General features: G+C 58.2%; 1 protein-coding gene across 1 annotated transcript in view; it reads left to right on the top strand.

Moving 5' to 3' along the window:
* The first annotated feature begins 11,271 nt into the window (after positions 1-11,271).
* WNK2 (WNK lysine deficient protein kinase 2) overlaps positions 11,272-11,777 on the top strand; it is a 131,522-nt gene continuing 131,016 nt past the window's right edge. Inside the window, exon 1 of the mRNA XM_073878268.1 lies at positions 11,272-11,298. Coding sequence (XP_073734369.1) covers positions 11,272-11,298 — 27 coding nt within the window. The remainder of the gene's footprint in view (positions 11,299-11,777) is intronic.

The following is an 11,777-nucleotide window of genomic DNA, read 5'->3' as shown; positions in this document are numbered from 1 at the left end:
TGTCACATGCTCACACACACAAAAATATGCACAATCACACACACGTACACACTCACATGCTCACACGCATGCATATACACATGCGCACAATTACATGCTCACACACCTGCATATGCTCACACACAATTGCACTCATGCATGCACACAGTACATGCTCTTACAGACACGCTCACACGTGTGTGCACGCACACAGAATTGTGTGCGTGCACACACACCTCCTTCGCTCTCTGCTGACCCTCCCTACTTTTCCAAGCGTCTGAAGTGAAGGGCTCTGGGTGAGGACTTGGCCCCGGGCTGGCAGCCCCTGAGTGCCCCTGCTCACGGCGTGGCTGCTGGGGCCTCCCTGGGAACGCTGCCACCGGTCCGTCTGCTCCTGGGGCATCCGTGGAACATTTGCAGCTCTGGATGCTTCTCCTCTGGCACTCAGAGGACTTTCCTGCCACCCAAACAGCAGATGGTCAGGAAATGAAGACTCCCTCCAATACCAACCAGAGGAAAATCTAATTCAATTGGCAAAGTGTATGGTCAGAAAAGCGTGTGGGTCGACACATGCCATCTTGTTAGGGTGCTGGCCTTCAGAGACCAAGGGCCGACGACCAGCAGCTGGTCCAGGGCTGGGGCGCTGGAGTGGGAGGTCTTCTCTACATCGGCTCCGCTCCCAGGTTTGTAGGCCTGGGCTCCCTTCTACCTGACCCATTTGCAGCTGAGTATCTGGATCTGATCCTCAGTGGGACGCCATTGACAGGCCGGGCACTGTGCCTCGTACTTTATATGCTGTGTTGCTCAGGGCTGAGTGTGACTATGAGAGACACAGACCCCAAAGTACCAGTGGTTTAAGCAAGGAAGACGTTTCTTTCTTATCCCATAGAGGCTGCCCCGAGGCAGGCAGGCAGGGCTGCCAGGAGCTCAGGCTCCTCCTGTCCCGGGCCGTGCCATCGTCAGCACACAGCGTCCCCTCGTGGCCTGAGGTTGCTGCTGGGGTTCCAGCCACTGTGCTTGCATCCCACCCAGCAGCAAGGAAGGGGAGAGAAAGAGAGTCCACCCTACACTCTAAGACACTTCTCAGAAGTGTCTGGACACGTGCACTCACGTCAAAGCCCCAAACTGAGCCACATGGCCATAGCTAAATGCAAGGGAAGAGGGGGTTGCCCTTTCTGTTCTAGGCGTCCATGTTCCCAAGCAAAGCTCCAGGTTTCTATGAATTAGGAGGAAGAGAGCGCAGAGCGGAGGGCACTTAGCCATCATGCTGCACATACCTAATTCTGCTAATTCTAATTCTTGCTAAAGCTTAAACCTTATTTATGTTTTGACAAGTAGCCTGATTACACAATAGGAAATTCAACACACTTTGTGGTGAAACCTCTCCCTTCTGCTCCTGGGCCCACAGGTCGTCTGGGTCTCAAGACTGGGGATCCCCCAGGCTTACTGGGGATTTTCAGAAATGCAGATTCCAAGGCCCTTGCCCCAGACCCACGAGTCAGATGGTCTGGGGGTGAGACCAGGAATCTGCGTTTCAGGCCACCCTCAAGGTGGGCTGGGGGAGGTGGTTCGGGCCGCAGACCCTGCCTGGTGATGATGAGCGGGCAGCGGTCAGACCGGTGGGGACCAGGTGTGGACTCAGCAGTCGTTACTACAGCTGCATCGAGGCGGTGGCCGTGGCCAGGCTGACAGTGGGTCCTGCCCCAGCACGACCTGTGGGAGGCTGGCGGGCACAGGGTCGTAGCTGTGCGGAGCCTCAGGGACTGACCCTCCTTTGTTCCAGCCTGGGCTGCCCATGGCAAGCCCTGCAGATGTCCCCTCCGCCACCCCCACGGTGACCTCGGGGTTGGCGGTGCCATGACACCACGTACAATGGAGGCCTGAGGGGCGAGCTAAGGGGCAGTGCCCACAGACAAGGTGTGGCCTGGGGCAGCCCAGGGGCCTCATGGCCACCACCCTGGCTCTGTCTGGGGGCAAGACCCCACTTGGTGGGACCCGGGGAGAGCGCGGTGGGTTCATGCACCCAGCACAGGTGGCCTCCCATCAGCTTAGGCCCTGCGTGGGTGAGGGAGGTGCTAGAACCAGAGGGCGGGGCTCAAAGAGGGTCCAGGGAGACGCCCCAGCCCCCGTGCTGGCAGGTTGCAGAAAAGAGGTGCTCGGTGGAGCAGCCCAGGACCCAGGGCAGAGGCTGAGCTCACGCATACTAGGAGACACGGAGATTAAAGCCTCACCAGGATACTGCTTCTCTCCCCATGCTAAAGGCAATTAACATGCTCGGCGGGCAAGTCTGCATCTCTGGTGGGAGTGTAAATTGGTACAACCTCTCCTGAGGGCGATCTGACAAAATGTACCACAACTACAAATGCAGACTTCTGACCCAGCAGCTGACTCGGGCCGGCCCAGCGGGCCCAGTGAATGCACAGCTGTGGGCCAGCTATGGCCGCCGTTGGACAAACACAAAGGAAAGAAAAGGTAAATCGCCCAAACAGAAGTAGCCACGGCTGAAATCAGGTGTATTTTCTTACATGAGATCATGCCTTCATGGGCTGCTTGCATGATCCTTCCTTGAGCTTCCGTGCTGCTCTCCGGTGCCAGGACCCCGGGGCTGAGTGCAGGGGCCAGCATCTGCCAGGGTCGGAGCAGGATCTCAGACCCCGTGGCTTAGGAGACAGAGGTTCCCCAGGCCTGTCTGCTGGAACCTGGTGGTTTCCAGTGTCTCTGTTGGCATTTTCAGTAACTCTGAGCTAAACAACCGTGGGCCTCGGGGAAATTCCAAGAGTAGGAGTAAGTGAGATTTTGCCAAATTGCTTTCCTGAAAGGCTGGTCCAGCGGACTGGCCCACAGCTCCCTGACCTGCTGATAGCACGGGGCCTAGTTCTTCAAACGAGGACCGCTAGCCTCCTCGTGAAGTTGGGGACTCATCTCGCCTGCCCTGAGACAGTTCCTGGTGAGACCACTCCGTGGTTTTATGTGTCCGGGACCTTCCGTCTGAGCTTGTCCTCTGCTCTCCTTTCTTTGGGGAATTTGGCCCTTTCCACCCATAGTGACTCACACGAGCCCTTTGCATGTGTGTATACATACATATATATATATATATATGCTTAAAAAATTGTATTTATTAATTTTATTTTATTAAAGATTTTATTTACTTATTTGACAGAGAGAGACACAACGAGAGAGGGAACACAAGCAGGGGGAGTGGGAGAGGGAGAAGGAGCCTTCCCGTGGAGCAGGGAGCCCGATGCGGGGCTCGATCCCGGGACCCCGGGATCATGACCTGAGCAGAAGGCAGACGCTTAACGACTGAGGCACCCAGGTGTCCCTTTATTTATTTTAAAGAGAGAGTGTATGCATGCACGGTGGGAGTGGGAGCAGAGAAGGAGGGAGAGGGAAAGCATGGAGCCTGACGTGGGGCTCGATCCCGTGATCCTGAGATCACGACCTGAGCAGAAACCAAGACGCCACGTTAAGGTGGACCCTTAACCGAAGGCACCACCCGGGTGCCCCTCAGGCTCTTTGTATGTAACGATAATACCCCTTTCCTTTCATACCTGCTGTGAACCCTTTTCCTCAAGGAAATGCCTATCTTGTCATCGTTCCTGAATATTTTAAAATTCAGCCAGTTTACCTTTGTTTTTAAAACCCAGCTCCTCCGGTGCCCCCTCCTCTTGTGTTTGGAGGCCCATGTGCACACACCTGATGACGTTCAGGGAAAGCTCCCTCTGGCCTGGGAGGGGGCCTCCTTTGAACCCGGTTCTGCAGCCTGCTGGCGTCTGCACCAGCCCACACCCCTCAGCTTCAGGCCCCAGCCCCCCACAGAGATAGGCCAGAGCTGCGGACAGCCCCGTGCAGCGCACACTGCCCACGTCCCTACCCTGTGGGCTCCGGAGCTTGTCCTGGCCTGGCCGTCTCCATGATGCTGCTGCCGACATCCCCCAGGAGACTGGGAGTGTCCGCTGGTGCCCTGGGGACGGCAGCAGCACCTCGTGTCTCTCTAAAGCCGAGAAAGCGTCTATCGGTGCACAATTCTCTTGCAAAATGGCAATTCTAAGACCACTAGGTATTGTTTCATCAAAGGGTCACTGCTGTGGTTTATTGATCAATGACTTTGTTCCTGGAGGAGCAGGTCCCGTAAAACCCTGCAGAGAGAGACATGCGGCCAGCCCAGCAGGCCGCTGAAGCCGCGACCGGCTCCCTTCACAGGTGTGTGCGGAGCGCTGGGCTCCGGCAGGCAGGGAGCTGTTAGAGAGCGCCTCCTGCGTACCAGGCCGCACTTCACCCGCGGCCCTGGGCGGGAGGCGGTGAGGCCTTCGCCCTGCACGGTGAGGGGGACGGGGTGCACCCCACCTGGGCCTCGGTAGGAGTGAGCTGTGGGGCCTGGCGGATGTCTCCCCTGGGGGCCCTCCGGGGACCCCAGGGGGGGACACCCAGGCCCCACAGCTCATCTCCCCCAATTCTGAATGTCTCAGAGGCCGAGAGCCATGGGCCTCATGCCTCAGACATCAGAGGGAGTGAGATGTGGAAGAAACGGAATCAGGGCAGCCCCGCTGCAGGGAGGGAAGACAAAGAAAAGCCATCACTGATGACCTGTCTGTCCTTGAGCCCAAATGTGTGAAAGCTCAGGTGCGTTTTCCAGAGCAGACTCCCGGGGACACGGTCCTCGCACCCAGGGCAGCCTGGTGTCCCCACGGCCCCACGTCACCCTCGGACTTCCTCAGCGGCTCGCCTGTCTGCTGGAACATGGCGTCATGAGGGTCTGGTTGCAGCTGCCATCGCCAGTTCTCTTCATTTGAACAGAGTGGCACTTTTTTCGTATTTTATGAGGCTTTTGTGTCCTTGTTCTATTAAGTCTCTTACCTCCCTCGTCCGTTTTTCTGCTGGGTTGTTGGTCTTCCTGAGTTGTGGGAGCTCTTCACGCCCTAAGGAAATGCGTCCTTTGTCTTTCTCCCTTGAGATTTTTGCCAGGCAGAGGCTCGTCTGACTTCACCCGTTTCTCCCTATATGCAGCCCACGCTCAGCATTTGTGGATTCCGTGTTTGTGAACTTACCTACACGCTCGAGTTTATTTCTGATCCACAATCGACAGTCGCCTCACCTCCCAGGTCACTTGTGGACGCGCACAGAGCCATGAACGCAGCAAGCAGCTGGCTCGGTCAACCGGGCTGCGTGGGACCCAGCCGCATGCGACAGGTGACGCTCTGCCCCCTGGTCCAGCTCTCCGCTGCGAGCTAGTGTCCTGGTCTCAATCTGTTTTGCATCAGGTTTTTTGTTTTGTATTTTTGTGCCTCTTTTTTTTTTAAAGATTTTATTTATTTATTTCACAGAGATAGAGAGACAAGTAGGCAGAATGGCAGGCAGAGGGAGAGGGAGAAGCAGGCTCCTCATTGAGCAGGGAGCCCGATGTGGGGCTCAATCCCAGGACCCTGGGATCATAACCTGAGCCAAAGGCAGATGCTTAACCGACCGAGCCACCCAGGTGCCCCTTTTTGTGCCTTTTGTTGGTGATTTTGCTGATTAAAATGGCCCAAGCGGGACGCCTGGGTGGCTCAGCTGGTTAAATGACTGCCTTCGGCTCAGGTCATGATCCTGGAGTCCCGGGATCGAGTCCCGCATCGGGCTCCCTGCTCAGCGGGGGGTCTGCTTCTCCCTCTGACCCTCCCCCCCTCATGCTCTCTGACTCTCATTCTCTCTCTCGCAAATAAATAAAATCTTAAAAAATAAATAAAATAAAATAAAATGGCCCAAGCATCGTGCTGACATGCTGCATAGCGTTCCTAAGCGCAAGAGGACACGTGCTGAGGGCAAGCTTCCCTCAGGCTCCAGACGTGGTGCTGTTGGCCGAGCTCGATGTTACTGAATCAACAATCCATGTTCAATAATGTGTCCTTAGATAGAAACACATCCACAAGGCTGTGCATCAGCCATCTGACAAAAATGTTGTGACCAGCGGTCACAGACCCCTGACCCTGTCTCACCTAGGGCCGTGGCTCGATGCTCACCAACACAGTGTTGGCAGCGACTCCGTAGAACACAGGGGCTGTGAATAACGCAGCAACCATGTACCCTAGACCAAGCTGTGTTCCTCCCCACGTGCAAGTCCTGTAGAGAAAGACGCCTTTCCGTCTTCCTCCTCTGTCTCTGCCTCCCTCATGATGCGGCCGTTTTCCAGGGGGCAGGCCAGACCTGGAGCACCGTGGCCCTGGCAGGTGTTCGATGCCGCCTCAGGTCACCCGGGCGCCTTCTGAGTCTGAACGGACAGGCCCTCCCAGGGACAGGCGCTGCCGTGAGCGCCGAGTGTGCTGGAAAACCCCATGGTAGACAGCCCGATGGAAAAAGCCTCCTGTGGGTCACATGGAGGGTGTGTGGCCCCCCCTGGGCTTGCATGGGGCCCGCTGAGTGCCAAGTGCAGACTCTAGGCAGAAGAGAGCCCTGCGAGCCCTGCGGCCCCAGTTGGCAGGACAATGTGTCTTGGCCACAGGTCGGAGCCCGGCCCGGACAGTGGCTTGGGCTCTGACCTGAGGACCCCCGCCCAGCCTGTCAGGCAAGTGCCAAGACATGTGTCTGCCTGGCTTCCCACCCTCCTCCTCTCTGCTCCCTCCACATGCCCCCTCCCACCGGCTCTGTGGCCCTGAGCACAGACTCTGTGGAAGCCTGTGGAAATGGGGAGCCGGCGGCCCTCCTGAATCAGGGGCTATTCCTGTCTCCACAGGCAGGTCCCACGGGCAAGGAGAGAGACGCACAGGCAGGAGCCGGCCAGAGCGGAGGAGAGCCAGCGCGTTTCAGTCCTTCAGCTGATTCCTCCAGCACCCCCCACCCCCAGCCCCGGGAGGACTAACACAGAAGCTGCAGCTCAGAGCAATCCACCCATGATGGGCTGAAGGTCACGGCCAGTGGGCGGTGCCAGGGTTAGAAGGAAGCGCCTCCAGACTCTGCCCTCTGCGAGCCCCCCTTCAGGGCATGCCTCCGTCTGTCCGGGCACCTTTCCCAAAGTCTTGGCAGACGTTAGGGGGAGCTACCTCTCGTCCCACGTGCAGGAAAATGCACAAAAGCGGAAGCACCCTCTGCTCCCTCCAGGTCTCCTCCTGCTGCGTCACTGGGCATGACCTCTTATCACTTCCTGGGTCAGAGCACTCTAGGAAGAGTATCTAAGAGGCTTTGTCCTATTTGATCATGTCGAATGTAGTCTACCTGCCCATTTGCAGCTGCCGGACATTTACAGCATTCATAATGCCTTTTATAAACTATCCGTCAGTGAACATCTTTGTGCACCACTCTCTGCACATCCAGGAGATGCGGATAGAACCCTTCCAACCTCCCCCCTGCACATACACCCACAGCGCCCAGCCGAGGGGGGGCTGTGGGTCCCCCTGGGGCTGGGCAGAAGTGGGCGGGGGACAAAGGCTGCAAGAGCAGGGCCTGAGCTCCATGGCCTCACAGACAGAGGTGCTGACAGAGGGGTCACAGGTGGGAAGGTTTCCAAGGCCTGTGTGACCCAGCACGTCTGAAGCCTTGTTCTCTGGACTGAGCTCAACAGGCCAGGTGACCTAGCATTTGCTGTGAAACTTCCTGAGGAAAATCAAATAATAGCAACTCTGCATAGGGGAAAAAGGTTCAAATGGTGATGGGCTCCTGTGATGGGCACCTGCTGAACGTCTCCCGCGTGCACAGCCGCGGGGACCGGGGGTGCACACTTACTTGGTAGCACACAGGGACAGCTTAAAATTTTCTATTTCCACTTTTTCTGTTTTGCAAATTTCCTATAATGACTATGAGCTTTTTTTTTTTAAAGATTGTATTTATTTGAAAGAGAGAGACACAGCAAGAGAGGAACACAAGCAGGGGGAGTGGGAGAGGGAGAAGCAGGCTTCCTGCGGAGCAGGGAGTCCGATGCGGGGCTTGATCCCAGGACCCTGGGACCAGGACCTGAGCCGAGGCCAGATGGCTAACAACTGAGCCACCCAGGCGCCCCTGACTACGAGCTCTTAAGAAAATCATTGTCTGTCACCGTACGACAGAATATTATTTGGAGCGGAGCATGATGCACCTTTGACCCGCGCGGAGTGAGGCGTGCTGAGGGAGAGCAGCTGGTCACAGAGGCCCTGGCGCTGTGTGACTCTGGGGACATGAGAAGTCCCGAACAGGCAAATCCACAGACAGCAGATTCCTGGCTGCCCAGGGCTGAGGGACAGGGGTGATTCCTGGCTGCCCAGGGCTGAGAGACAGGGGTGGGGAGTGACATCTTGTTCTGGGGGGTGAAGATGTTCTGGAACGAGATGGTGGTGGTGGTTGCAACATCTGAATATACTGAAGACCACAGAGTTATGCACTTTAGAAGAGTGAATTTTCAGGAATGTGAATTATATCCCAATGCAATTATGATTGATTGATTGCACACACAAGCAGGGGGAAGGGAGAGGGAGAGAGAATCTTGAGCAGACTCCATGCTGAGCACGGAGGCTGACGCGAGGCTCGATCCCAGGACCCTGAGATCATGACCTGAGCCAAAACCAAGAGCTGGAGGCTCAACTGATGGAGTCCCCGGGTGTCCTCCAATGAAACTGTTATTTTTTTTTTAAACCACGTTTTAAAATTAGGATGTAAAGGAAATGTTATAGAATCATATTAATTAGAAGAACAAAAATGGAGATTATGTTACAGAACTTCACATCCCCCATCGAATTGGGGAGGCTTTCCTGAGGGGCTAGGGCAGCGGGGCCCCACCCTCTGCCCTCCCAGCCCACACGCACTTCACAGGGACCAGGAGCCCCAGCTTCAGAGGTCCACATGACTCCCACCCCACCTGCCTGCCCCTAACACCCTACCTTCAGGTCCTGAGAGGTCTGCCCTGCCCCCATAGGACCCACTCCGGCCCTGAGGTCTCACCTGCACCTGTGGCGGGCCCCACACAGTTGTTGAGTGAGTCTGTGGTGTTTGGAGGAGCCCCTGGTGGTGAGGGGCCACCTCCCTGTGCTGTGGCCTGGGTGGGGGGGACAGTGGGAGGTGGCCTGGCTGCACTGTGCCTGACCACAAGACCACCTACAGTTCCATCCTGCTGGAGTCCACTCAGAGGCAGACCTACCCCAAAAGTACCTGGCAATGGGCTCTCTGGGGGCAAGGCTAGACCCTGCCCTCCCTTGCAGAAGTCCTTGGTCATCACCATTATGTCCATCTCCTGAAGAGCCGTGTGATGCCACAGCCGTGTGGCCTGCTTGGGTCCTGGCTCTGGAAGTGAGCCTCAGGGCCCCACCGGCCTGGCCAGGCTGTGGCACCAGGACAGCCTGCTTAGGGCTCCCTGGCACTGGAGTCTTGGGGAGCCAAGTTGACAGCTGTGGAGGGGAGGGGCACGGGCTGCGGTTCTGTGGCCTTGAGCAAACTACTGAGGTTGAAAAGTCTCAGTACTGGGCCTCAGCCTACTCCTCGATGGCACGGAGGTAATGGTGCCCCTTGGCCTGACAGCCATGGAGGCAGCGGATCCAGGCAGGGGACAGACACTGCCAGCGCCCACCGGGACCAGGCAGTTTGCACAGGGTCCTGCAGCCCTGGCTTGTGGGAGCCTCAGGACACCCAGCAGAGCAGACAGGGGTGCTTGTTTTCCCCATCAGAGCTGGGCAAGGAGGCTCAGAGGTGCCAAGCAATCTAACAACCATGATCCTGGCAAAGCCCTGGTCCCAAGGTCTGGTCCTTCCTGGATCCTAGGACCTGCTCCTGAGCCCAGCCCGAGGGTCCTTGCAAAAGAGGATTGTGACCTGTCTACTAGCTGCTTAGCCATGGACTCCAATGGTCATGAGTCAGCAGAGGGACTGAGCTCCCTGTCACTGGAGGGACTTAAGCATGGCTGCCTGAAGCCACCCCTAAGGGCTCAGAGAGCATGTAGTCCTCAGTCAGGGACAGGTTCTCCCCACTCCCTGAAGGCAATGTGGGGGTGCTGCCATGCCGTGCATATCTGTCAGCTGGGGGTGGACAGAGCCTCCAGGCGATGCTGTGAATGTCCAGCCATCTCCTCCATCACCACACGGGCACGATGCTCGCTTGCTGCCACTGTGGCCCAGGAAGCAGGGAGGAGGCCAGACTGCCTCGAGTCTGTCCACAGCAGGCTTAGTTCCACCTCTTTTCAGTTTTCCCTTGGACAGGCCTGGGTGTGCCCAGCACGAACAGGCTTGGGACTCGGGGTGCCCTCCAGGACTGATGGCGTCTTGGAGGAACTGGCAGTCTTTTGAGGTAGACAAACTAGGATGGCCAGGCCAGTTCTGCGGGGGATACTGAGACTTGCTACAGCAGGACTCACCCAAGGTCATGCAAATGGCAGAGCAAGGTTCGGGGTCTCTAGGCTCCAGACAGAAAGATCCTCAGCAGCCCCACCTCAGCCTGGCTGGCCCCCACCCTGGGAGGTCGTGCTCAGATCCCTGTCTCACAGGGTCTCAGGCCAGTGGAGCTGGTGTTGGATGTTGTCTTTGTCTGGGCTCTGGGCTGGACACAAGGTAGATGTGACGACTGGAGGGTATATTCAGAAGGCATGTACCAGCTGCCCAGCCCAGCGCCAGCACACTGGGGAACCATTCTCTGAGGGGAGAAGTCCTGATCTGTGGCATCTGCCCGTTTCCACGGTGCAAAAGCTCCCAGCACCACAGGGTGTCACTGAGCAGAGCTGGGAAGGCTTGTCAGCGCTGGAGAATCGGTCGTGACTGGCTCCGGCACTTGGGAAGTCCTGCCGCTCTGGGTAACTGAGGTGCGGCACACCTCCCCCGTGGCTCTGATGGTGTGACGTCCCATGAGTTAGTTTGTGCCAGGGGCTTGGAGCCCACGGGCACCCCGTGTGTTGGATGGCATGCCGGTCCCAGCGGCAGCGCCAAGGTGGGAGCCGCTGGGCATCTCCCCTGAAACAGCTGCCTCCCCGTGTCTTTGCTCCCTGACCTCACTGCAGCCACAGGGTCGCCAGGGACTGGACGGAGGAGCTCAGGGCCTCCCAGGGCACAGGGCTCAGAAACTAGCAGTTCAAGTCTTTGCCATATGCCACCTCCCAGCAAGAAGCTTCAAGATGCCCAAGAGAGGGTCTTTCCCGTGGGAGTCTAGAAGAGAAAAAGGGAGAGGGGGGTGAGGTCAAGGCTCCCAGGGACAGGTGGCATCTGACGGGGTGGGGGACGAAGAACTCTGTGGGCCCAGGGGCTCCTGGAAGCCTCCGCAGGCCCCTACCCACTGGCATCCCAGGGCAGCCTCTGTCAGAGAGGCTCTGGGATTTAGGGCAGATAACTTCTATCTCAGGGCCTCCGTTTGCCCAACCGCAGAGTGGGCACGATGATCACAGTACTCCCCCTCCTGGCGGTGAGGTCCTGACGGATCCTGCTGAAACGACAGGGGGAAAGGACACTCCAACCCCCTCCCAGGTTTGGACCTGGGGCTGGGGTCTCCGGCTGCTTCCTGAGGGTTGGGGGGACCACCGGCCCCGGGGCCCTTGCCTTCTAGCCCGCCCATTCTGCCCTGGCACAGGGCCGCGAGGTCTAGCGCACCTGCTGGGACAGGTGAGGAGGTGAGTCTGTGCCTCCTCCGGGGGACACGCGGGACCGTCCGCGGACAGCAGCCTGCGGGTCATTCCCGAGCCTGGGGGCCAGGAGCGCCGCCGCCGCGGGGCCGGGGCGGGGACCCGCAGCTGCGAGCAGGCCCGCAGGTGGCCGCGCGCGCCCACGGCCAGGTGGGCGTGCCAGGCCCCGCCCCGCCCCGCCCCGCCCCGCCCCGCCGCGCCAGCCGGGGGCGGGCAGCCGAGGCCCCGCCCTCCCCGCGCGCCGGGTCGGAGCCGGTGCCCG

The sequence above is a fragment of the Callorhinus ursinus genome, unplaced genomic scaffold (assembly GCF_003265705.2).
Source record: "Callorhinus ursinus isolate GAN/ISIS: 27379988/994484 unplaced genomic scaffold, GSC_fseal_2.0 scaffold28, whole genome shotgun sequence".
Taxonomy (NCBI): Eukaryota; Metazoa; Chordata; class Mammalia; order Carnivora; family Otariidae; genus Callorhinus; species Callorhinus ursinus.
This window is presented reverse-complemented; position numbering and strand designations above follow the sequence as displayed.